This window comes from Cygnus olor, chromosome 5, assembly GCF_009769625.2.
Source record: "Cygnus olor isolate bCygOlo1 chromosome 5, bCygOlo1.pri.v2, whole genome shotgun sequence".
Classification (NCBI taxonomy): Eukaryota; Metazoa; Chordata; class Aves; order Anseriformes; family Anatidae; genus Cygnus; species Cygnus olor.
In genome coordinates, this window is record NC_049173.1 from 33,552,879 (window position 1) to 33,580,779 (window position 27,901).

The 27,901-nt window shown below is 40.9% G+C and overlaps 4 protein-coding genes across 7 annotated transcripts in view; 2 read left to right on the forward strand and 2 right to left on the reverse strand.

The window, feature by feature from the left end:
* Positions 1–1,484: 1,484 nt before the first annotated feature.
* OIP5 (Opa interacting protein 5) lies at positions 1,485–4,468 on the reverse strand. The gene is given in 6 exon segments (XM_040559517.1): positions 1,485–1,665; positions 1,667–1,753; positions 2,521–2,602; positions 3,149–3,271; positions 3,750–3,816; positions 3,887–4,468. Coding segments are annotated over 6 exon segments (675 nt in total). The 5' UTR covers positions 4,170–4,468; the 3' UTR covers positions 1,485–1,632.
* NUSAP1 (nucleolar and spindle associated protein 1) lies at positions 4,449–18,360 on the forward strand. Of its 2 annotated transcripts, XM_040559512.1 has the most exons (12): positions 4,449–4,604; positions 5,867–5,932; positions 6,983–7,171; positions 8,228–8,402; positions 9,994–10,083; positions 10,743–10,855; positions 11,555–11,620; positions 11,814–12,001; positions 14,118–14,293; positions 16,046–16,156; positions 16,719–16,830; positions 17,296–18,360. In XM_040559512.1, exons 1-12 carry the CDS (start codon positions 4,512–4,514, stop codon positions 17,381–17,383), a joined length of 1,467 nt encoding a protein of 488 aa, XP_040415446.1. In that variant the 5' UTR covers positions 4,449–4,511; the 3' UTR covers positions 17,384–18,360. The 2 variants fall into 2 exon arrangements, with proteins under 2 accessions (XP_040415446.1, XP_040415447.1); XM_040559513.1 differs by lacking the exon at positions 11,555–11,620.
* Positions 18,361–18,608: 248 nt separating this feature from the next.
* Positions 18,609–24,871, reverse strand: NDUFAF1 (NADH:ubiquinone oxidoreductase complex assembly factor 1). 3 transcript variants are annotated; one of them, XM_040559516.1, is made up of 5 exons: positions 24,538–24,871; positions 23,502–24,123; positions 21,520–21,705; positions 21,269–21,343; positions 18,609–19,713 (listed from the first exon to the last, which is right to left on the reverse strand). In XM_040559516.1, the coding sequence occupies exons 2-5, from the start codon at positions 24,009–24,011 to the stop codon at positions 19,573–19,575; spliced, it is 912 nt and encodes a 303-aa protein (XP_040415450.1). In that variant the 5' UTR covers positions 24,012–24,123; positions 24,538–24,871; the 3' UTR covers positions 18,609–19,572. The 3 variants fall into 3 exon arrangements, with proteins under 3 accessions (XP_040415450.1, XP_040415449.1, XP_040415448.1); XM_040559515.1 differs by having other exon boundaries at positions 24,534–24,870; XM_040559514.1 differs by having other exon boundaries at positions 19,269–19,713; positions 24,607–24,869.
* Positions 24,872–25,035: 164 nt separating this feature from the next.
* Positions 25,036–27,901, forward strand: part of RTF1 (RTF1 homolog, Paf1/RNA polymerase II complex component) — a 30,868-nt gene continuing 28,002 nt past the window's right edge. Inside the window, 3 exon segments of the mRNA XM_040558571.1 lie at positions 25,036–25,134; positions 25,137–25,247; positions 27,610–27,720. Of these exon segments, the coding sequence (XP_040414505.1) occupies positions 25,036–25,134; positions 25,137–25,247; positions 27,610–27,720 (321 nt within the window).

Here is a 27,901-nt window from a genome sequence, read left to right on the forward strand (position 1 = left end):
ATATTATACACAGTATAAATGTGAATTATATAAAAAGAAAAATGTCAATGCAGAAACCAGAATGAATGGGCAGAAGTGAATAGTCCCATTACCTATTGTGTTTCTTGGACTGATGCAACAGAAGAACTGACACTTAAAAAGTAACAAAAAGGTGAAGTTTTACGAAGGAAAGCACTTACATGTGATTGGAAGGATATTTGCACAAGGTGAGTTTAGTCACAAAACCCCAGTTAAAGACAAAGGCTGTTAACATAATGCAGAAGTATTGTAAAAATAAATTTCAAAAAAGTCTTTGTTCTTAGTAATGAGGTAACCATATACAACTCCAAACTTTACATGAATGTACAGCGACAACTGTTGAAAAAAACAGCTCTCCAGTTAAAGGTTCAGGCTAGAGCACATTTTGGAGAAAATAACATTAATCATTACAGGCAATGAAGCAGATCTTACTAGAGTGTAATATTTATTTCAGGTAGTTACTTCTGATAGCCCAAATTTAGCTGTCATTGAGAAGTACTGCATTTATGCGCTTACACCTGTCAAAGTTGTAAAACACTGATGATGATAATCATCATTTAGAGAGCAGGTACTGTTAGAATTTAACAGAGGGAGCTGCTTCTTTCCCAGCAGAATGGCTCTTGATGTTGTTATTGCTTAATCAGAATAAATGGAGACAATCCAGGACTTTTAATCAAAAACCAGCACACTGAACCTAAGTAGTAGCATAAATACCAGCTGTCCACATAAGCCTGCAAGGTGCCTTGCAGTGAGTTTCATCCCCTCTGCTCCAAGCCTGTTACAAGAGTTATTTTACAAATAAGTAATTTCTGCATGAAATGCAGAGAGTACCGGTATCATCAGCAACACAGTGCAATCTACCAATCACATACGGAAAACAGAAAGAAGGGAATGGCAAACTGAATCACTGGAATGAATCTGATCAAGTAAATACAACCCTCTCCAGACTGATACGTGAAGCTACTACATTTTACAGTTTCAAAAATTCAGTTTCAAGCCCCTTAGGCAGCAGGAGGAGGAGGAAAAGGACCCCCCAGTCTTCCAACAAATGGGAACTAGGGACAAAGATATTCTGTCTCAATAACTAGGGGTAAGTAGCCTTCTTTCTTTTCCATCAAATTACTTTCTAGATGTTTGGAAAAAAAGCAGAATCCAATAAAAATCAAAGCTAGTAAGTACCCCTTAGGTACCTTTTACAAGACATCTTGACTGGCCAAGGGAAGGCAGCAGGAAGATCATCACAGTTTCAGGAGAGCAGTGTTCCTGTGATTGACCAGAAGTAAAGGGGAAGAAAAGACTGTTCCTTGCTTTCACAGCTCACATCTATCAAAGGCAGTGGCTCACAGCCTAAGCTTCGTGGAGCAGCCAAAAGCTACGCGTTTTTCTGAGCATAGCTTAAGAACATTAGATTTTCAGGTGTTCCCCTCAGAATAAAGAGGTGCATTTAAGTCCCAATTCTTTCTGTATACAGATATAGCGACAGATAGCTCTCTCAAACCTGTTCTGCTGCATTATTTCCTCATAATGAACAAACTCAGTAGAGATGCAGAAACGGCCCAGGTAGTTCTTCAAGTGGCATATTATTGTTGGTCTTGACTATTGCATATCCTGGCATTACGGCAACTGCATCTGATGCAGAGCCATACTGTTCTGCCGTGTCCTTTTGCTTCAGTTCCTCCATCTTCTTTATCAGCAATTCTAGACGCATGTGGACCACCACAAGCTTTTCTTTCAGCTAGAAAAAAAAATAGAAGTAGTAAAACTAGAGAAAAATGTTATTCTAACACTGGATCTTTGAACGATCTGCTTATCTGTTATGATAACACACTTGAAGATGACAAAACGTAAGTAATGTCATGGGCCCATTTTCATGCTTAGAGAAAGGAAACCAAAATAAATAATGAATAAAAGGAACAAGTAAGCATATAAACACCCAATGCATTGGCTGTCTCCTACACACAGTAACTATATTTGAGCTATGGGACAAACTTTACTAAGTTATCAACTAACCATGTTACAGAATAGAACAACCAATTTAAATACCAAAAAAGAAGGGAGGATCTTGTGTTGTCTCTGAAACTACAAGTTGATGTTGTTGTGCTGTTTTGAGCTTACATAGCTGTAAATACAACTCTGCTAGAATCCTTTTCAAATCAACAACAGAGTTTTGTGTGTGTGTTATTTATTTATTTATTATTATTATTCAATGGTGACTTTTCAATTTCAGGGACAACACAAGTGGTAATATTTAGAATCATTTAGAAAAGCATTTTTTTTTTTGTTTTCAAAATGTAAAGAAGTCCCTTTCCCTCTTGATAACACTTAAGTAGCACACAAGCATATATAATCAGTAAAGAATAACAACCTTTTGTCAGAAAGTTAGATAGAACTTGATAAGTTCTAAGCACTGCAAATATGGTAATTGTATCCATATTTTTGGCTAATATCAAAAAATATTAGTATTTCTTGCTATTTTCCATACAAGTCATGTAGAAACCTTACTTTCCCCAGTTGTTCCTTTAGGGTCAAAGCAGGAAAATTCACCTTAGATGCTTCTATTGTTATTTTGTTTTTTAAAAGATAGCTAGAAAACAAATAGGGAAAGGGGAAAAAAAAAAGAAAAACAGTTAAAAAGCCCGCACAATTGCATTCCTTGTTTATACAGATTATTTAAGAAGATTTTAAATCAGATATAAAATTCTTCCCCAAAGTACTCCATTAATTATGAAAATACTAAAAAAAAAAACAAACAACAATATGTTACTTTCAAATCATAAAATCCCCACGTTACCAGCTAAACATAATTTACAGTTTCTATAATGAAGTCCATCTATCGCGGAACTGTTTTGATATCTTATGTTAATTAAGTGGATCTGGAATTGAAGAAGATTTCAGCAACAACTAAATTTAAATTTTGATGTAATGTGAGGACACTCAAAAAGCATAAGGCAAATCAAATGGAGTCATGCCAACACAAACAATGTAAACAAAGAGGATATTAAAATCCCACATCAATGCTCTCAGTCAAAAGTAAAGTAGCTTTTGTTAACTGCAGACTAGTTGTACGTCCTGCTTTAAAAACTTGCAAATTCCCATGAAATCCTTGACCATCAACATACAGGACACTCACCAGAGGATGCTCTCCTTGAAGAAACAGAATAAGCCTCGGAGATAAGCCAGGTTACTGAATGCAGAATAAAGAATGAAGCCCACCATCGAGCCACACAACCGACAGTGTAACGCATTGTAAGCACTAAAAGGAAAAATGGAAAAATAACGTTATTAAACAGAAGTTATGAAAGTATGGATACTGGAGAAATGTTGGAAGACATCATCAGTTTCATGGGGACAGTAAAATACAATATAACGCTTCATCCTTTAATAATACAGAGTATACGAACACGGGAAGTTGGGCACATTGTCTAAGAAAATCGGTGTAATATCTGAAGTTGCAATTAGAGATAAAAATCCACAGCGTTTTGTCTCAAAATTATTTAGGTTGTAAAGATCGAATGTGATATGTGGTGAAATAGATTTAAGTTGTAAAGATCAGGTGTGGCATGTGGTGAAATAAGGGCTATGCCTGCACCTGTAACAGGTGATGTGAAAGCTCCCCCTGCTAATGCAGAGCATCGCCTCGTGAGGAGGAAAACAATCAAGCTTTTTACTGAAGGCGTCGTTTTATTGTGACAGAAAGCAGCCGGACAAGACGAGGCGGCCGCGCTACGCACCAGCCCAGCAGGGCTCCCTCCAGGCCCACCAGCAGCGCGTCCTCCCAGGCCACGTCTTCGGTGACTCCTGAGGAGAGAAGAGAGAGCCGGGAGAACCGCGCCCGGCCCTGCCCGTCCCACCCCGCCCCGGCACTGACTGAGGCAGGCGAGGAGGCCGAGCCGCCGCTCCTCCTGCGCGCACAGGTGCAGCGAGTCCGCCAGCACCGCCCGGCACCCGCGGCACTGGAACACGGCGCAGTCCTCCGGCCGCAGCCCCCGCTGCCGCAGCGGAGCCTCCGCTGGGGACGGGGACGGTGGCGGGGCCGGCGGGGTGACGGGGGCTGGCGGGGTGGCGGGGGCCGGCGGGGGCCGCTCCACCGTGATGACGCCGCTGACGTGCGGCTCCTGGAACAGCCGCCGCAGCTGCCGCCGCACCGCCATCTTCTCCCGCCCGGCGCCCGAGCGTGCCGCACCGCCCTCCCCGCCTCGCGATTGGAGCGCGCTCGGTGAATCCGCGTTGCTATTGGGCGGCCGGGGTGTCAATCCTCGCTGCCGGGAAGGGGCGTCCCAGCGCCCGCTCAAGCAGCGCCTGGCGCGTTTGAAAAAACCAGCGCGGCGGCGGCCGCGCCGCTATTGGTGGCTTCCCCTCCCGCGGGCCCGCCCCCTTCTCCCCGCCCAGCCAATGGCCGCGCGCGGCGGGCGAGTTCGAACGGCGTGGGGGGGGGGGCGTGGGCGGCGGTTGAGCGCGAGATTCGAAGTGCGGCGGTTGGGGCCGCGGCCGCTATGGCGCTCCCCGCGCTGCAGCGCCTCGAGTCCCTCAAGTACGCGGAGCTCCAGCAGCTCGCCAAGGCCGCCGGCCTCAAGGCCAACCTCCGGGTGAGGCGGGGGGCGCCGCGCGGCTGGGGGGGCCGAGCCGCGGGTGTAGGCGAGGGGCGGCCGGGGGCAGCGCTGAGGGAGCCGGGGGTCACAGCCTAAAGGAGCGGGGGGGAGGTCGGTTGGTGCTCTCCTCAGCTTCGTGAGGCGGGGGCGTCCCGTGCCTGTCGGCCTTCGAGCGGCGTTTGGGCAGTGCTGTCGTTAATACTCTTCGGCTTTCGGTTAGCTCTGAGGTGGTCGGGAAATAACTCTCTGAAGGTCCCTCCCAGCTGAACTGTTCCGTTGCTGTTAGTGCTGATTGTACGTGAGGAATGCGTTGTGTGTAGCGCGAGCAAGGCAGGAGCAGCTGCTGCCGAAGCTTGGTGCGATTTTAATTCCTGTTCAGCTGGGCAGTGCTGCTGAAACGGGCTCATTCAGCTGTGAACAGTTAACTTTCTAGAAGGCAGATAGAGCAGAAGAAACCTGGCCAGGGAAACCTTGTCTTTGTGTCCTCAGGGAAAAAAAAACGTTGCATGTTTAGCTGGGGGTCTTAAGTGTGCTTTTCAATTTGACTGAATTGTAGAATCTTAGATTATCTTGAGTTGGAAGGGACCCCCATGGAGTATCAAGTTCAATTCCTGGCTGGAGGAGAACCACCCCAAAATCAGACCACGTGTCTGAGAGTGTCGTCCAAAAAGTTCTTGTACTTGGTGGTATACATACAAAAATTCTTGTACCTGTTCTGGTGCCTAACCACCCTCTCGGTGAAGAAGCTTTTCCTGATATCCAGCCTGACCCTCCCCTGTCACAGCTCCATGCCATTCCCTCGGGTCCTGTCACTGTCCCCAGAGAGCAGAGCTCAGTGCCTGCCCCTCTGCCCCCCTTGTGAGGAAGCTGCAGGCTGTCAGGAAGCCTCCCCTCAGCCTCCTCTGCTCTGGGTCCAACAAGCCAAGTGACCTCAACTGCTCCTTATACATATTGCCCTATAGACCCTTCACCACCTTTGTAGCCCTCCTTTGGATACTCTAATAGTTTTATGTCTTTCTTATATTGCGACACTTAAAACTGTATACAATACTCAAAGTGAGGCTTTGAGTAGAGCTAAAGAGAGAGAGCAGAGCGAGACAGTTGCTTCTCTCCAAGCATACCTTAAGCATTCTGTTGGATTCAGCAAATATTCCGTTTATTTGTTGGATTGATTTATAGGCTGTAGTTGGGTTTATGCAGTTTTTGTTTGATGACTTAATGCAATATTTGGTTCGTTTGTTGTTTTGATTTCTCTCCAGGGAGACAAACTGTTGAAAGCACTGAAGCAACACTTTCAAGGAAGAAAAGAAGAAAATGAAAATATGGTAATAGATGATAAAGTAGCCATTCTTTTTCAGAAAGAAAGATTTAGCTTTGTAACTAGTAGAGCACAGCTTGTAATGAACATTGGTTTTAGTGTGATGCGAATAGTAATAAAAAAATACTTTTTTAAATAGTGCTTTTAGTTTAATGCACTTGTACTGATAGAAACAGCTGTATGAATACTTGAAGCGGCCTCCCATATGGCTGAAAGCTGGCTGCCTTCCAGCTGTTAATTTAACAATGTATTTTTAGTCCTTCCACCCATTAAAATTAACAAGGTATTTTTAGCATCCACACAGAATTATTCCCTATGAACAGTTATGTTTAAATTCCATTGAACGAATCTTAATTTTGCCTGTTTATCTCCAGACACTAGTCCCTTTCATTTAGGCATGCAAAATGAATTTAAATACTTTTGTGCTGTACTGACTAATCTCAAAGCATTTTATATCTATTACAATTTACTTACGTTGACATTACAAAAGCAATACAACCATGATGTTTACTTTCTATGTATTTTTTTCAAGATTTCTGTGAGCTGAATTACTTCATTGCGCGTTTTTTTTACTTTTGATTAAAAAAATAAGTTGGTAACCACTTCTTCTAAAACAACTATGTTTAAATTTTTCCTTTATAACTTGCTTCTCTAAAATCATCAGGAAATGGTGTAAGCTTATTTTTAACTAGCATGGAAGAGTCTCCCACTTATTTCCCCTTTCCTTATGCATGAACCTTTCTATGGGATAATCTTCACAAACTTGGGAAGGGTTGCAGCGTCATTTGAGTCAGGTTTCAAGTATTATGTTTTTTATAGTGTCTGACTGAAAAGAAGTACAGGTTTATTCTGTAGCATTTTAAGTTTGGAAAACAACCAGCTTTGATGTTAAGGAAATTTAGATATTGCTATTTTGCTAATTACTGTGCTACTTAAATGTATACTACTGTTTTCTTCTGTGTGAAATGCCCTTTCCAATAGTAATGTTGAAGCTGTCTCTTTGGCGTATCTGATGTATATCAGATAAGTTACACATCATGGTACTTTTCTGACACAGGATGCTGAAAAAAGTGCATCTGCTTCCATGAACTCTGATGAATTGAGCTGTCAGAAGGAATTTAAACCTGATCCAGTGTGTTTTGTCACAAAAAGATGTAAAGAAAAGAAAGCAACCAGAAAAAAGAAGAATTCCAGTGAGGAAATTAAAACCAGTGAAGAAACTACAGGGCGCTCTGCTGAGAAAGAGGTGACTTGTATTGCATGGTTTTGTGTGTGTCTGTGTGGATCTCCCCAATAAACGATAAGTGAAACATGCTTGATTCATCCTACTACCATTTTAATAGGTAACATTTGGGTTTTTGTATGCAGGTGTACTAGTACTGGTCTTCTGTACTTTATACCACTAATTTAGTATAACTTTACCATGTGCTATTCCATAACATTAGTCCATTAGTAGTTAGTCCAAGAAAGGAAATTAAATTCCTCAGAGAGAGATATCATCCCAAACACTGGATGTAGGACTGCTTTCACTGGTTCATCATGGTATTCATCTGAACATTAGACTGCTTGCAGGATTTATCTAAAATGAAGCTATTGGCATTTTTTGATATAGAAAAGATTCACAGAAACTGGATGATTGCCCAAACCTTTTTCTTAAAATTCTCACTGCTGTCAGTGTGTTTTAATGTAAGTGTATGTATGTATGTACATATTCGTGGGTTGTATGACTGATGGAGGAGAGATTTCAGGGTGATATGGGGATAGAATTATTTTTCTCTAGTATAATGCGCAAGTGGTGGGTGAACTCTGAACTGTGTGAAAAATATAATGGTACCGTTAGAGGGAAATCGGAAAATGAGAGGTGTTAATCTTTCTGCAGCATGTCTAAATAAGCAAAAGCCTACAGTAACCAAAGCTACAGAAATAAAAAGCAACATAGCCAGTGAATTTATTTTTACTTGCAGATAGTTGCACTTTGTCAACAGAGGCAATTTATGCTAAAATGTTAGAACTGTGTGGGTAAAAGCTTTCTAATACAGGTCTGTTTGTGCAATAACAGAATAAGTATTTCCTAGGTTAATTCAGGTTGGACTTGAGAAAGTCTCTTGTTCAATCTCCTGCTAAAAGCAGGGTCAGCTATGAAGTTGGGGCTTTATCTAATCCGGTCTTGTAAACCTCTGAGGATGGAGGCTATACAACCTCTCTGGGCAATTTATTCCACTAAACAACTGCTCTTAGAACGAAATCTTTTCCTTATATCCAGTTGTAACAAACAGTTTAAATGAAGTATGCTTAATGGCAGGAACATTCTGAAATGAAAGAAAATGAAGTGCCCCATGGTGAGCATGAAAAGGGACAGATGGTATTCCAAAATGAGGAACCAGTAATTAAAAAGAGAGCTATTGAAAATCCAGGGATGGCTACTGGGGAGAAGGATCAACCAGGGAAGACTTCTATTAAAAGTACTGGAGTGGAATGTGAGTAATAACTTCCATAAAAGTAACTTTAGTCATTCACAGTAATTCAAATACATTTTCTGGTTATTTTGTTGTCTGCAAAGATTTTTTTTTGTGACATGTCTGGTGATCTGTACCTTTTTGAGGATGCCAGAGAAGAATCTGACATTTGGGCCTGTTTATTTATCTAACACATTATAAAACAATTCCACAAATTCTGCAATGTAGTAGTTCTGCTAATTTTGACTTCGGAAATTTGGACCAATGAAATATTTTCAGTGAAAGCGTTCTTGAAGGTCTGAGTGTATTTAATTCTTGTACTTTGTTTAGGATCTGTGCCTTCTGGAATACCCCTGAGATGCCACTTTTTAAAGGAACTGAGTAGCAAGGAAGGGAGAGTTCCCTTCCTCGTGTTTCCTTTTTCTACTCATGAATGGGTTTTGTTACTTCCTTCTCAGGAGTAAAATGGGTATTAAAAGACATAAAGACAACCCTTGTTTGTTCATTTACACTGCCAAACATTATCTGAGTGTGTTATGGTGGACCACTTTTATATCTGGTAGTTCTTTTTAGATCTTCAAACATGATGCTGACAAAATACAGACTCACTTTCCTATTCCTTTGTGCATGCAGCTGACCTGAAGAGGAAATAAATTTTTCTTCCCAATTTTATTTGACAGATTCACAATAATTTTTCAGATACATCCCATTATTTGCTCCTGTTAGACTAGATGTAAATAGTCCTTGAGATGTATTAAGGATAACCTTGCTGTTCCATAGCATTTAAAGGACATTCTTATTGGAGGCCATCTCTAAAGCAGTTTAAAAATTACAAAAATGAGAGTTTTCAATTAAGTTTCTTTTAAAAGCAGATGCAATAATATATGTAGAGGATGCTTTGGCTAAGGCAACATTATAATGAATTTCACCCTGACATTTGGCACAGTGCCAGTCTCTCCCCATAACCATAAGTGTCCATATTGCTTTGACCTTTTTTAACAATAATTTCAGACAGCAAGAGAGCTGTGTAACAGAAAAATACTATTACTACGTTTAGTGAAATTTTCTGTATGTTGGTTTTATGGTGTGTTTATGCTAAACACCAAGCTACAGGCAAGATAAAAAAAAAAAAAGCAGACCTGCCTGAGAGCGGAGATGATCAAAATAACTTAGGTTCTTGTGTCTATATAAGGCAATGGCAGAAAATTTGGTCAAAGTATGTTTATTTTTACAGGTACAAAAACTTTAAAAATATTTAGAGCTTAATATTTGGATAAAGACCTGTGGGTTGTGTTTGTTTACCACAAGCAAAGTTTGCTTGTTAACTCCTCCTGTAAAATACTTTACTACTGAAAGTAATGTCAGGCTATTTTCTGTCAGACTCATTCTGGGTTTGCAGTATGTCACGACATGCTGTTACTCGAATATCATTTAAAAAGCTTTTGAGAGTCTTAGGACATACCTATTCCAATTGAGATTGTGATTTCTAAAAACCTAAAGCTGCTTTGAGGAGATAAGATATATTTTAGAACAAAGGTTTTAAAGAGGGTTGTAATGACATTAAAGTATTTTCCAGTAGTTCTAATCATTTTGTCTAATCTTATTGTGCCAGGTGATATTCATCCTGCGGGAGGGAAGATTCCTTTATATGTAGGCCGTGCATCTAGGTCTGGGAAAACAGGAATGAAAGCTACTACACCAAGTAAGAGAATCTACCACCTTTGTAAATAGAACGTGTTGTCTCTGCATGAAGGGAGACTCGACTTACAGGTTTTACAAACCAGACTTCCATTTTTTTGCTTGAACCAAGAGACCACCTTCTCTTTAAAAAGCAAACAAATGAAAATGTCAAAAGGTTACACTGAGGAACAGCTTCCCACTTGTAAATTCATAGTAGTAAATGAATTAAGTATAGGTTGTAAAACTGGCTTATGGAGTACTTTGGTATCTCCTGGATGTTATACTTGCATTCACAGTTTTCATAACAAAGAGTAGGAAGACATGCTATGACTCCTGCACGTTTAGTTTTCATTCTATAGTAATACCACAACTGTAGTATTTATAAGGTAGCTCACTTTCATTACTGCATAAAACACGTTCACTTAAAATGTTTCCATTACTAGAAAACGGAAGCTTTGGGTTTTCTTCCTTCTTTCTAGAGTTCTCTAGAGCAGGTACCATGTAACTATGTAGTTGAAGTAGATGCTGTTTGTACTGTTTAGGTACCTGTGGGTACACAGACTTAGAGGGATACTTTTTGGGGGGGTTGTAACTACAAGTGTTGCAAGCTTTTTCTGTTAGGTAGGAAGTTTCCTTAGGAGCTTGTCAGATGCATGACTTCTTATTTTTGGAACTTCTTAGACTTTAAAAAGTTGCATGAGGCTCACTTCAAGAAAATGGAGTCTATTGCTGACTACATTGAGAGGAAGAAAAAAATGATTGAAAACTGCAGCAGTTCACTCAATGAAGTCAAGGTAAGTGCTAACACAGGACAGACATCCATCGTTCCTGTGTTTATTTCCACAAAATCTCTCTGTAAAAATTCCTTCAGGGTCTCTAGAGCAGTAAGAAGCTGGTTTTGTATATGTGCGATGGAATATCACAGCATTGGTGAGACTTGAACTGGAGTCCTACATAAATAGTTCTATATACTTATTTGCATATAAATTCTGTAGCTATGTTTTTAATATTAAAGTTGTATATTAATGGTGTATGGTTATAAATGGTTGCAGAAACCAATAAACAACTTGTCAGTTTTGAGTAAAAAAACCTGCCACAATTACTTCTGTGAAGGATCTCCTGGAACTTTTGTTAACAAGTGTCTGAATTGATGCAGAACTAAAGAGGATGGATGGTTCTTCAAAAAGCAGGGATTAAACGCTGTGTTTTTGTGCCTTAAAGAGCCTTTGTGCAATGCCTACCTACAAATTCTTTAAAATACATGTAATGTATGTTGCTTTCAATGTCCCTGATTCTCGGTTCTTACACATGTGAAAACTGCAAAAGGGCCTCTTTCAGGGTGTGGCAGATACTATAAGAGCAATTGCAATGTATCAATGAATGTCAATGTATATATCAAAATGTAACACTGAAACTCCTGAAAGTTGCGTTTCTCTTTTCTGTGGCATATGGTGTATGCTTAATGCGTGCTTCAGACAAATTATTTTTGGCAGGTGCTGGCCAAAAAATCTAATCATTTAAGGGCATCAGAAAAAGGCCTTCCACATAGCAATTCTAAGGTATATGTTTTCATATCACTTTAATAATATAAAAAACTGCGTGTAAAATGTTTTTCCCTTTCCCACTCTTCCCCCTTTAAAAACATAAGAGACTGTATGCTTCTGATTCATTGTGTATTTTCCCTTCCTCTTAGATACATTTGTGACTAAACTTTTAGTGAAGTATATTAATTTGTGATTTGCTTTTCCCTAGAAACATACTGTTGGCAAAACGTTTTTATTCAGCCCAAATCCAGAAAGAGGTAGATTGTCTGCCACCTGCACTCCCAGTAACCTCCGACGCTCACCACGCAGTTTGCTGAACACTGCAAGTCAAAGTATTTTATCTAGGAAATCTTCATTTAATCCTTCAGTCCTCTCCACAACCAAAATGAATGTCAGGTAAAAAGAACAAACCAAAGCTAACAGTGAGCAATTTGATATGATCCACCTAAAATAATAAACATTGACTGTGATTTGACTACTATGTTTTTGTTCCAAACATGACCTACACAAGGTTAATTCTGATTTCTACCTTTCAACCTAACTTTAGGGCTGGTTTAAGCTTTACTATACTAATACTATTTTGATTCTTCATCTTGATACCTGATTGTAGAAGAATTTTGCCTCTTTCAGCTTTCATTTTGCTAAGCCAACCAAGCTGAATTATTTTTCTTCTCTTACTGTGTAGGTATTCCATTTTGTCAGGCAACTTAATAGTCTCTCTTATATAGGAATTGATACATCTTTGGAATGACTTAGCCAAAACTGTATGCAGTATCACAGACGAGTCTTGCAATGGACTCATTGGGGATCTTTTGGGTGCTTTTTGTGTCTGTCCACTTATCAGAGTAGGGCCTCATCTTGTAATCAACTAATATAAGCAGATTGCTTCTAGCACATGGGAACCAAACTGACACCAGAAAGTCATAATGGATTGCTAAATGAATGAACTCATACTTGATGCTATTAAACCTGATCTAATTTCCTTTTAAAACATAATGCACACTTCATTATTCCTACACAGTAATCTAATATACAATTATGTTAATGTCTCCTGAATTTTTGTTATCAGTAAGCTTTATTAGCTTATTACTAATTTTTCTGGAGTCTTGAACAAAAAAAAATTAAGGAATTGAAAGTATAGTCTTTAATGGTACCCTATTGATAAATGTTCTTTTGCCCAGTTTTCTCTCAGTGAAAGTCATTCTATCTACTATTTTCTTTGCCAGTTACCGACTGTTTTACTAATGCCAGCTTTCTCCCACTTACCTGACTTTTCACACTAGCTGAAGTTCAGATTTAGACATTCTAAATTTTACCCTTGTCCTTCTTACCCTGCTAATAATATCAGGTTAATCCTGTGTCTCTGTTGCATTACTTCGCATTTTTCTGATAACACTTACTTTTTAACACTTGTGTGCCAAGTTTATAGTTGCTGGGACACTTTTTTGTCTCTGAAGAAAGGATTTTTTGTTTTTTTTCTGCCCTATGTGTCAGTATAACTAATATAAATAACTATGAAACTTGTAATCTTTGCATGCTAGTTCTTTTGCTGCTCAGAGACCAAGGTTGAGAGTCCCTTGCAATATCTACTTCATTCTTGCTGGCTTTGTTTCTATTTTGTATGTGACAATTTTGATTTCCATGCTTTCCTTCTATTAATCCAATCTTGTTATCTCTGTTGAAAAATGATACAGCGTAATCATCAAATGAAAATAATATTCTACCTTTTAGTAATTGCATACTTTTTTCCACTGCAGCCCTACTTGATTCTTAGCATTATGTAAAATGAAACAATGGTTTCAGAATTTACTTCCATTTCGTTTGTCCAAAAATGTGCTGAGCTAGATCTTGCAAGCTGCACTTCATTCATAAACTTCCTAGCCCTCAAAATATAGGTCTTAATAATAAACTTGCTGCTTTTTCCATATCTTGCAGGCTTTCAGCTCAGTAAGATTATAGATAGGACTTATTAATTCATGCAAGCTTTTGAATTTTGTTTCACATGCTCACACGTTAAAAAGTGTGTGAGTATTTACACACACAGCACACACACATGTCTAGGTATACAGGTAGTTTGTGTTTTGACTAGAATTTCCATTCTCTCCTCACGGATCTAGAGTTCTGTTTAGTTATTTTTTTAACTTCTGAATTTGAAAACTCTAATAATGTTTATAAATCATAATGTTTTACTAAAGAATCCAAAGATTAAGTAAGCTGCATAGGTTGGTAAAGAAATCTACTAGCTTATTGCACCCAAATACTTTTTCTCTCCAAAACAACAGTTAGCTCTTTAATAGCTGTAAGTAACAGTAAGAATTTTAATGTTGGATCACAAGCTGAAAATTGTCAGCAAAGGTATTTTCAGTGTAATTTGTGTTAGCTGTGAACATCTTATATACAGAAAAACTTCCAACTTATAAAATGCAACTTTTGCTCCTTTTGTGTTCTGTAACATGGCTTACTTTCCTTGTAGGTGACTTATTTTTGTCCTTACTTTTCTAATAACTTTCAGGTTCTCAGAAGCCACAAAAGATAACGAGCATAAGCGCTCTCTTACCAAGACTCCATCTAGAATGTCTCCATATTTAGAGGAGTTCTGCACACCTGATAGCCAGAAGAGCTGCAAACTCTTAAGTAGGAAAGACAGCAAGAAGGATACAAGAAATAATGATCTGGCTGCATCAAAGGGTAAAGTGGATGGCAAATTTTTTTTGCATCAAGACTTACTTGTACTGAATGGTTATATAATTCTTATAACTCAAGATAATGTAGGCCCGTGTTTTAATTTCAATCTTTAATTTATGCCTGATTCTTTAGAAACTGCAGCAGTTTATTTCCTTCAGTTTCCAGTATTTAAAATGTTTAGCTGCTAAAATCTGAATAGGTAGTAAGCATAAAGACTCTGAATACCTAGCTACCTACAGAAAAGCCTGTGGGGGATAGAAAAAGTTCTGGACCTTTATGGATTGCATAGGAAAAGGTTGACATAACTCGTATGGGGAGATTCCTGCAGTGGGAGGTGTTGCTGATGCCTTCTCAGAGGTCTCATTCTCCTTGTGGGACGGGTGTGCACCAGTTATCTAGCTGTGTTTTAGGACAAACTGGTATTATCAGCCTCAGCAACCCTAGTTAGGTCAGAATTCAAAACCCTGTATGCAGGAAAGTGGAATTCTTCTGATCATTAGTAATCTGCACCACCACAGCTCTGCTAACAGTTGATATCCTGGCATCACCAGGTACATCAACTCCAAGTTCTTGACCTATGCTACCTATCTTGCTGTATGACAATTTTGGTATTTTTTGGGGTGGCAGGTGGGGGTTCCACTGCTGATCTGAAGCTGATATGTTCCACAAGAATACTTTTTTAAATATGAAAATCCATTTGCTTCCAAATAAGTGTACAGAGACTAGGAAACCAATCAATTTGCTCTGAAGGACTGGAAACATACATGGATCTATATCTGGGATTGTTTGGTCATGTTAAAGTCTCTTGTGGTATCCCAATTCTTCTTGTAAAAGCCATGATTTGTATCCCAAAAGAATATGAATAAGCTCAGGAAAAAAACTGTTGCCAGTGTCCTTTATCCTTAAAAGCAGATAAGGGCAAGACTTATAGAAACTTACTTTTAAGATATGGTCTCGGGTTATGGTTTAAGACACAAAAGGTACTGCCTTAAAAGGCACTGGGCTCAAAAATAACATCTTAAATCATAACTTAAACTAAAGTTGCATAAAATCATGTAACTTGAAAAATCACGCAACTTGAACAGTCTGTTTATATAAGCCACATAACATGCACCTCTGATACAGAAGTAAGCAGTTTATGACAAACTTGTAAGCAAAGTGGCAAGAAAGACAAAAATGGTGTGCGCCCTCCTTAGAGCAGTCAGGTATTTGATGACTGATAGCAACATGGAGTTTTCTCCCATGTGGACCTCACACAAAGGCTTTGTGCATTGCCTTGTAATTGAGTCACTTACTTATCTATGGTTGTAGACTGTTCCTCTTGCATCTACAGTGAGCAGTTACTATTGAGAACATACCATTAAGTATTTCACATGCTTTTGAATGTATTTCAATGAAATCTCAGACGAATGTAAGCTTCAGTGTGATCAGTGAATCTGGGGTTTCCAGACTAGCTTGAGAACCACCAAATCCGTCTTGAGATCGAACAGATCTGTTGCTTGCCAGGATGCTATTTAAAATCAGAGCAAAAAGGTTAATATTTCACAACTCTTGCTCTCGCTGGATCTGAAATTTCCCTATGTCCAGTAAGCTGTATCTGTATGATATTGTCTTCAGTGGTAGCAGAAGGTGGCATTTAATGGCTCTTTGTTCTTCAGAGTTGTACCGTGGTCCTCGCTTATCTACTTACGTATAAAGTTGGAAAGTATGTTCTTACTACGCTTAGTAAGTACAACATTTTGATGCCTTTTGTAGCTGTTACCCCCTTCAAGTTTGCAGCTCACTCTGCAGAGCCCACAAGCACAAAGAAGACATTTGATCTCAAAGCAAGTCTCTCAAGGCCACTTCGTTATCAACCACATAAAGGTACAGTGATCCTTTATTGGTCATATCACTTACTAAAATGCTCATAAAATTAAGCACTGAGCCGCTTTGCTGTATCATGTTGTGTATTAAGTCATCTTTTGTTTATTTTCCCTGTCCCTTTTTCTTGAGATTTCCAAGTAGTTTGTGGGCTGTTGTTAAATTTCTACATGATGCATGCTTTAAGAGCCTCACTACTGAAAAATGTCTTTATGAACAAAATCCCATGAATACAGGAATAAACTTCCATGTATTGCACTGAATATATGTATGTACAAGGAATTTGAGATAAAAACCCTTATTGTGTAAAGGATTGGTTCTTTATTAAAAGTGCATATTTGTGGGAGAAGCAAAGCATCTGAAATGTTCTTTGTGTAATTACTGTTACCTGGAAAACTACCCATAAGAAATGGGCTGGTGAAAATAATAATACAACTGAAGAGGCATTTTGTCTCACAGGCAGCCAGCAAAGAACAAGCTAGCTAGTATAAAATTCACAATAAGTTAAGCACATAAGTACTAAACTGTAGTAATTCAGTAGTCTGTCTTTGCCTCTGACTTTTAGGACGATTAAAACCTTGGGGAGAAAGTAAAGAAAATACTGCCATAAATAAGTCTGTCAGTAGCAACATCTCTTCACGTAAGAAAGATTACAAACAGCCACATCTCCAGACAAGGTTAGTACAACATTAGCTCTTTACGAACAGTGTTATTTAAAATAACGTGATAGCTCACTTATTTTTTTTAGCATTAACTTGCACAGTTCACAAAAGAATACTTCTGTATTCACTTTGGCCTCCAATACCTGTCCAGTATCACAAAGGCCAAAAAAGATGCAACTGTGAATCTGATAGATTTTTATTCTATGAGAGCTTCCAATTCTAGCATTTGGATACTTGCCTTCATCTCAAAAGAAAATGAATATTGACAAGCTGTTACCTTGAATGTTAGACCTGTACGTCTAAGCAGAAGTACTTGTCTGTTTAGATTTGATTCAAAATGGAACTGTTCTCTTTGTGCATGGCTAATGCAGCACATTGTTAAATAGATGTCAAGCCTTGGTCACCTTCATATTCCTTATGTTGCTTGTGTCTCTGCCTTTAACATAATTTGATATGGTCTCTTTCCTTTTTTTCCTTCAGGGAAGAAAGGCGGGAGAAGCATGAGCAGGAGAGAAAAAAGAAGAAGGCTCAGGTTCTTGGAAACCGTAGAGGATTATCTGTAGGTTAAAAAGAATCAGAAATAGCCAGGATCTGACTGTAAATACTGTCCCTCTCATGTAAATATTTGTACTGTCCGTACTTTAGAGTATAGGTCAGGTTGCTTATTATTTAGTAGAATCCAGAGAGCTTTGAATGAGACCTTATAATGCATCTGAGCATAAAGTTTTCATGATCAACTTCTCCAATGAGATGAGAGTTCTAACCTTTTAGTACCTTAGAACTTAATAATACTTTAATTTAAATAACTCCCTTAACTAAAAAGTGTTAAAGCAGAAAATCTAAGTGGAAAAGAGATGCTCAAGGAGCCTCCTTGTGACTCAGTATAGACTTCTCCACCAGGACGCGTTTATTAGCCACTGGAGTGCATGCTTTGAATTGCAAACGTTAAAATGTTCCACTGGTAAATTGAAGGAGATATGTGTGCCCTGTTCTCCAAATCAATCTTTAAATCCTATAGCAACTGGTAGAGTCAATTGTTCTGTATTCCTAACTGCAGCTCTGTGAAATAGTAGGGAATTTCCAGAAGAAAAAGTATTCATGCTTTCTGGAAAGCTACAAAGCTTACAGCATAGCATAATTGTGAAATACCCTTTTTTAAAAAAGGATTGCAATTCAAAAGTGGCTTTACAAGTTAACAGCTCCATGCTTTGAACAGTTAAGTTTGGTTTTGTTCCTTTCTATGGTAAATAGCAGATGTTATGTTTCTTGTTTTCTGCGATGCTTAAAGGATATTAATGTAGTGCTGAAGAACGCTCAATGCCTTATATTCAAAAACTGATGTTACTTAAAAAAAAAAAAAAAAACAGAAAAGCTGTCTGGATTTGTTATGGATGAAACAGTGACTGGAAAGGTAATGTAGCAGTTGTAATCTCAGCTATTCTAGTGAGCAAATACTGAAATGAATTTAGTATTGTCATATCAAATGCTGAAATGTCAAGCTCATTTTTTATAAAGTTAATGGGGGAAATAAATATTTTGTACATATCTTGCTAGTTATATGATCTGTGTATAACTACCTCCTTTATGTAGCATGCTTTGTTCAAATTTCTATTTATTACTCAGTGTCTCCTTCTGTAAGTGACTAGTTTTTCTTACTGATTTGCCTGCCTACCCCTTCTTGAATGCATGTGTCTGATACCTTTAGAAAGGATGAATGGTACCACTCTTCTGCTCTTAAATGATCTAATTCTGTGCAAGAGGAAAAGGACAACAACAAGACAACTTCAGCTTGCATATTTGTGGTCTTCCACATATGCTATAGCTATGTTTAATATTTTTAAGGTACATTTAAGTAACAAGGAAACTCTGAAGGATGTCAAAGCTTTGATTAGGCTGTGTTTGTGACATCTGAAACAACGATTCAGCAACTGTTCTTTAAGAGTGAAAACCAGACTTCTCAAAAAAAGTCTTACAATACAGATCAGAAAAACATCTGCTCTCACCCACTGCCTACTTCCCGGTAATGGTGCTAATTAAGCTGAGGTACGAGTTTTCAGGCAACAAAACGCTAACAGGGGCTTCCCCTCAAACCACCATTGGAGTTTTCAGTGTTGTAGAGCTCAAGGCATAAGGCTATTGTCAACAGCTCTAAAATAAGAGCTAAAGCCAGTTCATAGCTACTGTTTCAATCTTGGCAGTGGCAGCAGCTTTTTCTTTTTTTAGTTCTTCACAGGAGCCAAAAGCTAAAGGTTGAAATACTTTTGGTCCTGCTCTCTAAGTTTCAGAGACGGCACCATCCTTTAACCACTGTTCTTCACTGTACGAATTCCCAGCATAGTTTTAAACTGGAAAAAACTATACAGTTGTAAAAAAAAAACTAGGCAGTTGTAAAATATTTGGGTCTATAAACAATGTAACATAAAATGAAATTGTTGTGTACTGGGAAACAATAATGCATTCATGAAATTTTTATTTCCGTAAAGGTCAGGACAGAAGTCAAAACTCAGCCAGTCAATAGTTACTACTCTGTAAACATGTATCGCAGCTCCCCTCAGGCTGTGTACGTGCAGTCTCATGGATTCTGTATTTGGCAGCTTAAAGATACCAACAGTTTTAGTCTAGTCAGAATAATACAGTCAATGCTTCATGCACTTTTTAACGTTTCAATAGAATCTTCAAGTTGTTAGAACCCACATTTGAAGTATTCTATAAAAATTAACTTGGCAGCTGAAGAATGTTCCAAAGGACATGACCAATTTAAATTTGAGGATTCCTATCATATATTTCATAGGCGAATTCTTCTGTATGAGCTCTATCATTTAGCAGGCCAATAAAATCAATCTCCAGCTGGAATGGACCATCTACTTTATCTCCCAGGGTGAATCCGAGGGTACTAACCTAGAAGATACACATATTAGAGTCCTGTTTAAAGTAACATTCCAATTGAACAGTTATCTGCTACTTGCAGGTTTTACAGTTTGCAGCCGTTCATTTAGTATTTGTTCAAAATGCAGTATTTCTAAAGCTGTGAATGTTTCACCTACCACATTTTCAATACAGACTCCCACTGGGAAGCTATTTCACGTTTGCTTTTTTACCACGAAGTTGAACTGTGTATTACAAACGGTCTGAGCCTAGAGCAACACTGACTTTCATCCTTTAAGATTGCACAGTGCCAGTTTTGTCACAATTAGGTGTACAAACATGTACAAACATTTTCATCATGTCTGTTACAGTTCTAATGTGAGCAGGAAACAAAACTAAATGTAACAAAAGAGGGAACTTTCATTCTAGAGCAAGTCATAGACTTGGCACATTGTGAAAGTGCACCAAAACAGATATTTTAAAACATATGAAGCTTTGTTGCTGAGTTTTATATTTCAGTAAGTGACTTAGACACATTTTCCCATTCAGAATAATGTTCTTAAATAGAATACCCCTCGTTCCTTCCCCACTGCTATGCTAGTAAAAACAACCAACCATCACCACTCTTTTATTCCAACTATATTAATAAACTCCATAAAATCCCTGGGGCTCAGGCATGTTTCCCATTAGCCTACGCCTGAAAGCTTTCTCAGCTCTTGTATGTCACCAATCATCTTTGAGACTCCAGCGTTATCACTTCTCAAAACAAGTTGGGTAACTAGTGGTGAGTCACCTATTAAGCCCTCAGTACCCCTAAACTCTGCTAAAAGCGCAGCTCTGATCTGTACCCACGGTTATAAGGACTGCTGTACATGCAGAAAAATAATGCCTGGGATGTGTCAGATTAAAGTTGAATAACCGTAGGCTGAGAATTGAGGATAAATGTACATTACAAACATGCTAAATAAGTAAAAGAGCAATGCTGAAGTGATTAAATGGATCACTTCATCGCTCCTCAGATTGACCTAGGGTTTCAACTACTTTATCTCCCCCAGAAGCAAGCTATACAGTCAGGCCATTGGCTTATGGAGCCTGCAGAGGTTTTAAAACTATATCTTTTTGGTTCATATTATTATGGATTATTACAGGAGTCACCTAAACTCTATGCTCTGAGGAATTTATCCCTTTGTAAGCCCTAGATACATTGTCTATGATATAAGCTTGCTTTTAATGTTTTTGGCATTACTGTGCCAACTTGTATGTTAGATTTCTCAGCCATCACTTTGATCATTCTCAAAAAAAATTATTTTTGAACAGCCAATTAAGTTGTGAGTTGTTTCTTGGTTATTTAAGTATCTTAAAAATATCTTTGGATTTACTTTGAAGTAAACTGACACTGCAATCACAAAGTAGGATAATTTAAATGTAAAAGGTAAGCACACAAGAATAAGTACCTTATAACAGGAAGAGACCCCTCAATTTCAAATTCTCTAAAATTAAATACCCCAAGGATTTCCAAGTCATTTAAATGATGACAAGTATTCATAGAAAGTAAATTTCAGACCGTTTAAGCCTACAGAAAACTTGCCTTGTCTAACCAGATAGGATGCTGGTTATCCTGGACTCTTCCTCGACTGGAGAGAAAGAATTTGGAGAATGGAATCTGACAGAAAAAACAAACAAACAAACAAACAAAAAAAACAGACTTCAGTGTCACTAGTATATAGAATAAAAGCTTAAGAAAAAAAAGGCTGCCTTAGTAAATGAAGTCACATGCTACATTTGGTACCAGCACTGTTCAGGTCCGTACAAGTGGCACAGAGAAGCTCATGAGCTTACCCTTATTTCTTCCCAGTACGGCCCTCCTCGGGTGAACATGAAGTAGTTGTACAGATCGTCCTTGTGATGAGAGAAGTAAGGGTCTGTATAAATGTTTACCATCCAAGGCCTGCCATCACCACGGACGCGTAAATGCAGACTGTTGAAGTTTGACCAGTCGTAATACTTCTTCCTAGCAAAAGATCCCTACAAATTATTAATAAACAGAATTATTCCTCCTTCATACTTGAAGGGAAATTTCCATTACAAAGAACAGTGCTACTGCTTTGATCGCTGCCCTTGTTCTCGCTGTAAATACTATCTCCTGTGACACAGTGGAAATGAGGTTTCTCTTTCATCATACCAGGCACTGATCTCTGTGAACTTCCTTCAGCACTGTACGAGAGCCCGCAAAACCTACTATCGCTGCTCTGAAGACCCATGCTAATTATAAATCACAGCCTCGTAACTATCAGAAATGAGATCTCTTTCCTCGGACCAGATTCCCTACCAGGCACACACAAATGCTACAATGGCAGAATGTAGAAATGTAGAATGAACTGTAGTTCATTACGTTTAATATTCTGCGGTCGGTACTAGGCTATTCAGAGGAGGTTACAAGAAATTGCATATGTGGGATAATTTATCCCCTGTGGTAACTTCCCTTACTAAAGACTGACGTGAACACTGAAAGCATTTATATGCTTTCCAGCACTTTTTGTCATTAACTGTGCATAATGATCCAGATTACAAGCATCTTGAATCTTCAAGCGCATTTTTTCCAAAGATCTTAGAAGCCCCGACATTGTGATTTGCACATGGGCAGACCAAATAACCTTCAGAGTTACACTGAGGTCATTGGAGCAAGAGGGGGTTGCCAGGGCTATTCTTGACCAGAACTGCTCAAACCAAGTCAAAATTAGCACCAAAAATCCAGGTTTCCCCTTTACTTTACAGCACTACTACAGTTACCTATTAACCTTTCTTCTACACACTCATCTTGAAAGTCACAGGATCAGTAGATAATCAATTTATGGCTTTGCCAGTTTTGAGCATTTTTACTTAAAGTAGTCTCTTTTTATTTATGTTTTCAGCATCTAATCTCAACCTGTATTATAAAGATGGACACTTCACTACCTCAGTTAGGAAATGAACATTTGAGTCACGTTTGCACAAGTTAGTAGCAATCTTGGGAACTCCAGTGAGATTCAACCCCCGGTTCCACCCCCCTGACCTGGTGTCACCAATGTAGCCTGTGTTCCTCTGCCTCCCATTTGCCCATTGATTTTGCTTGCTTAAGTTCTCTGCTACCCAAGTTGCAAACAACAGAACAGTCTAAAAAGGTATTTTTTAACACACTGAATCGAAGTGTTGTTTTGCTTTTTGAAGATGTTTAAATACAAGGAAAGAAAAAAGCAGTACCAATAGTAAGCATATCAATTTATGGTTCTGATTTGCTCAATTTAGATCTATCAAATATTTGTCTCACTTTTTCTGATACACGGTAGGAGTCAGACCTTGAAAACATACGTTTCAAAGCATTACTTTCTGTACCTATAAGGAAGAAAAATGATGAGCTCATTCACCGAGACCAAGTTTGATGAATAGGCCAAGTTAAAGCCCAGAAAATTTGCCCTTACAACACATTCAATTAACTTCCAATTTAGAGAGACTCATCTATTTTAATTGTACCGATTTTAGATCTAAACGTTCATTACAGATCCTTCATTTGTAAGGAGGCAGCAAACAGGGCTGCCTTAATGATGTCCTATTGTACATTAGCAAATGATCAAACGTATTATTCCTTTTCTAAGAAAGGAGAACAAAATCTGGGTAAAAGTTGAAGTTACTGCCAAGTCAAAGGACACAGCAGCAATCACATCTGAGAAGGAATGTCTAATATTCCCGAAGGTGATCAGTTACAACCGCAGTAAACAACAAATCACAGAAAAATGCCCTCTGATCAAATAACAGCTGCTATGATATCATGAAGCTGCACTTACCACTGGTGGTTTGGCTCTCATGCTACAATATCCACTGTATTTTGTCTCCCCATCACGAGGTACTTCGGTATTGAGAGTTCCATACAGCAGAGCAGCCTGGTTATTCCTACCCAGTTTTAGGTAAACTTCACTTTTCCCTCCAATCTCTACATCAGAGGAAACGACCCATTTATTTAAATCTTCCTGGCTCCGAAACTCCCACAACACCTTCGTCTGCTGCAACAGGTACTGATCAAACCGACGGCCTTCAGGTCCTCTTAAGTGTTCTTCAGTCTCCTTCTTCAGCAAGCTTAGCTGAGTCTTTAAGGCATCGATGCCCTTCTTAAAACTGAAATCAATCTTTTGCCAGGACGGTGTTTTCTCAGGTTGTGATCCTGGCCTCCTGTAACTGCTATACAATTTTGACGTGGAATCAACGAGGAGAGATCCAAGCAAGGGGTGCAAAACTTTGTGCCTGCAGCATCTGCCACATAAGCCAGCGCTGTTCAGCACCGTAACAGTCAGAGCCATCGTGGTAAAGCTGCAGGATGCACTCCCAGTAAGGCAATGAACGCGTTTGAAATCAATTCATCAAGAAAATCGGTATCCACAGCTATCTGTAGTTACTGTAGTTTATCTTCACCTTTAAATGAAAAGGAGAAAAGGTAAAAATTAGAGTTTTACAAGCATCGTATATTAATTTTTTAAATGAAGCTTTGAAAAAAATCTCTGCACCACTGCTGGTCGGAGCAGCTACAGCACACCGTTACTCTCTGATTCATAGCGGAGAGCCTCAGCGCCCAGTGCTCCAAGGGAGGCTATTTATTACCTCTTGCTCACAAGGTTGGGCAGGCTGGTTTGGGATTCCTTCTGTGGCAAACCAAACCACGTCAAACCAGCTCACCTCCTCTGAGCTTTTAAGGACGAAATCATTCAAAAAGAAAGAAAACCACTGAAAGCTACAGGCGTGCCGTATCGGACCATTTAGGTTTTTCAGCCCGTCCAGGAATTGTTAATTGTCCCCCCGGTCTCGTCCCTGCTCCTCTCACTCACAAACCCTCAGCGCAGGGCCGCAGTTAATCCTCACTCCCAGGCCCCCGGCAGGTCGCTCCTCTTCCTTCCCCACCTCTTGCTCCCCGCTGTCGTTCCGCACACCTCCTCCCCGCTCTCCGTCGCGACAGGAGCCGACAGAGCAGAGCCCCGCAGGCCGTGCAGACCTCCCGGCTGTCCCGGCAGCGGCAGCGGCTCGGCGCGGCCGCCTCACTCCTTCCGGGTCAGGCCCCGCTGCCCCCGTGCGGGCGGGGCGGGGCAGGCGGCGGGGCCGGGGTCCCCCGGCGTTGTGCCCCTCAGCACCGCCGCCGGGAGCGAGCCCCCGAGCCGCGGGTCCCGCCCCCGGCCTCTCCCCGCAGCCCCAGGGGCTGGGACCGGCGGCAGAGCGGGGGACGCTGCCCGCCCCCTCCTCCCCTCACCTCCCCTCAGCCGCCCCGTCCCGTCCCGTCGCCCCCCCCGCGGGCGGCGGCCGCCCCTCCCCGCTTCCCGCCCCTGCGCCCTGCGCATGCGCCGTGCCCTTTGTGTCCCGGGCGGGCGGGCGGCGCGGGGCAGGCCGGGCCGCTCGCAGCGCCGCGCCGCCGCCGCCGCCGCCGTTGGCGGGGAGGGAGGGCGGGCGGTAGGGGGGCAGCCGGCTCCGCCATGGTGAAGAAGCGGAAAGGCCGCGTCCTCATCGACTCCGACACCGAGGACAGCGGCAGCGAGGAGAACCTGGACCAGGTGCGCGGGGAGGCCCGGGCCTGGGCCCTCCGGGCCGCGCGGGGCTCGGCGCCGCCATCTCCCCCTTCTTCCTCCTCCTCCTTCTCTTCCTCCTCCTCCTCCTCCTTCTCCCGGCCCGGCCGCGGCCGGGTCCCGATGGGGGGGAACCCTCCGGCGTCTCCCCGGCCCGGCGCTCAGGGCAGCGGGGCCGGGCCCCGTGCTGCCGGGCGGGACCGGGGGGGCCCTCGGAGGGCCGGGGAGGTGCCCGGGGGCCTCCCGGTGAGCCCCGGCCGTGCCTCGGGCTCCCCCCGCGGCCAGGGCTGAGGGGCACGGCCCGGAGGTGCGGCTGGGTACGCCCTGAGTTCCCCGCAGGCACCTCCTGGGGGTCCGGCGTGGGGCTCGCCGTGCTGGGGCTGCAGAAGGAGGAGCCCCCCTCTCTGTGGAAGGGAATTTCCCCCAGGGCTCCAGCTCTCGTCGGGGCAGGGGTCGGCGATGCCCTACATGTGGTAAATAAGGGCGTCAGGGCTCGCACGGCACCGCCTGGGCTGTGCAGAAGTTTGGCTGGTTAACTGTGCCAGCATGGCTGAGGGAATGTAACGCTGGACCTGTGGGGTGTTTCATGGAGAAGCTGTTGCTGTGTTGCAGAAAAGTAAAAATAAAGAGCCACCCACAAGCACTGAAAAATGTTTTTGCAACTTGGAGCCTTAGAAAATTCAAGTCATACACCTGGTTAGACAAATACACTGGAGCAGAGCGTGTCCCTTGCATCCCTCTAGAGCTGCCAGCTTCTCATCATGAGTGTTTTAGTCCTGTAGCTTCCCCAGAGCCTGAAAACACGAGGAGCTGAGCTAGCCCCAGAATGGTGGTGGAATAGCGGCATGGTTGTACATCCGTTCTGTTACTCGCTGGAAGCATGCATCTGCAGCCCTACCTGCGTTGTTGGGGGTTGTTTGTAGCCACTGTAACAGCAGAGAGATGTATGTGCAAGGATGACGGCTGGGTAGCAGGGCAGTGATGTTCTTGAAGTGTGATTTAAGGAGAGCATGCTGAGTGAGGCCCTTGTCGGTTAAATGTTTGACAGCTTTCCTTAGCGACCTGAGCGGGTTGAATCGAAAGGAGTAGGAGCCTTTCTCATGTAGAATGTTGGAAAAGAGAAAAAACAAAGGTAGAAAGAAAGAAGGCAAATTGCTTGGCATAAAAACAGTAAATATTAACACCAAGGTATCACGCAGGAAGGTAATCTGGGTTCAACTATACTTGAAGACACTAGTGAGAGGGGAATTTTAGAAAATTATTATAGAAAACATCAGGAACTTCCTAAGGAGAGCCGTTTGTTGTTCTGTTGATGTTGCATGTCGTCTTCAGAAAACGGCTTGTAAAGTGCCATTAATAACTGAAGATTTCTTTGTTGGTAAGTAGCTTAGGCCATCAGTTTCTGCAATGTTTATGTTCTCATTTGAGGTACTAAATTCAAATCCCTCTGCTGTGGAGATAATCTTCCAGTTTTGAAACAAACGCAGACCGATCTAGTATTGTTTTTCCAAGACTGCAGAAGTTGGTGTGGCTTTATTTCTCCTCACAGCTAAGATTCATCAGCCCCAAAGCAATGTTTTTAAGACTAAATAATTTGTCATGGATTACGAAGACAGTAATGCAGCTTCAGAAATGATTGCTTTAAACTACTGCCTCCCTCTGTCACCTGAACAAGCTGTGAACAGCAGATGATGAGATTATTTGTGAGCCATTTAGCTCTTTCTGCTGGCCTGTGTTGCCTTTGAGGGTGCTTCCCCTAGAGAACAGCTCTACTTAGTTTCCCAGCCTTTGAGCTTGGTGCCAGCTCTGTGTCTATCCAAAGCTTTAAGTGCATTCTGTGGCATGTAGGAATGGTGAAAAGGAATTGAACGGTCTTACTAAATATATCAGCCATGACATCTTGGTGATACTTAAAGTGTCTCCTTTGTAAGTGTATAGTTGCGAATCTTTTTTGAAAGAAAGGAACTAGACTCCTTAGTGGCATTTGGCTTTTTGGGTTAATGCTACACAATGTAGGGTTTTTTAATTTTCATCTAATAATGTGGTATATAAATACCACAGACCTGAAAGTAATTTGTCATATCTTCTTTATATCAAGAAAGTGATGTCAGTAGCATTTTCTCTTTATGGCTTGTAATTTTCAAAATCCTTTCATAACATCCAGCTGTATTACGCAGAGTTCTGTGTATATGTATTTATGAAACATGGTAGACTTTGTTCTCTAGGTAGTGGGGATAATCGTGTTACTGGGATGTGCTCAGATATCACAGAGAAGGTGTATATGCGTTGACCTGAATCGGTAAAACTAATAGCGATGTTTTAAAATAAACATATGTTGTTTTCACACCAGGAGCTCTTGTCATTGGCCAAACGGAAACGCAGTGACTCTGAAGAAAAGGAGCCACCTGTGAGCAAGCCTACAGCATCTTCAGACTCTGAGACGTCAGACAGTGATGATGAGGTGAGTAGGTTATGTTATCAGTGAACTTCCTATGGGTTATTTGTCTGACTGTATCTATGCGATGGAAGTATGGAAGGTATGGATGTATCATACAGTATGTTTAGCTTGCTGATTTTATAAAGTGGGGCAAGCTGTTGATGAAACTGATAGAGAACCATTTTGCCCAGAGGTTAAGTACTCA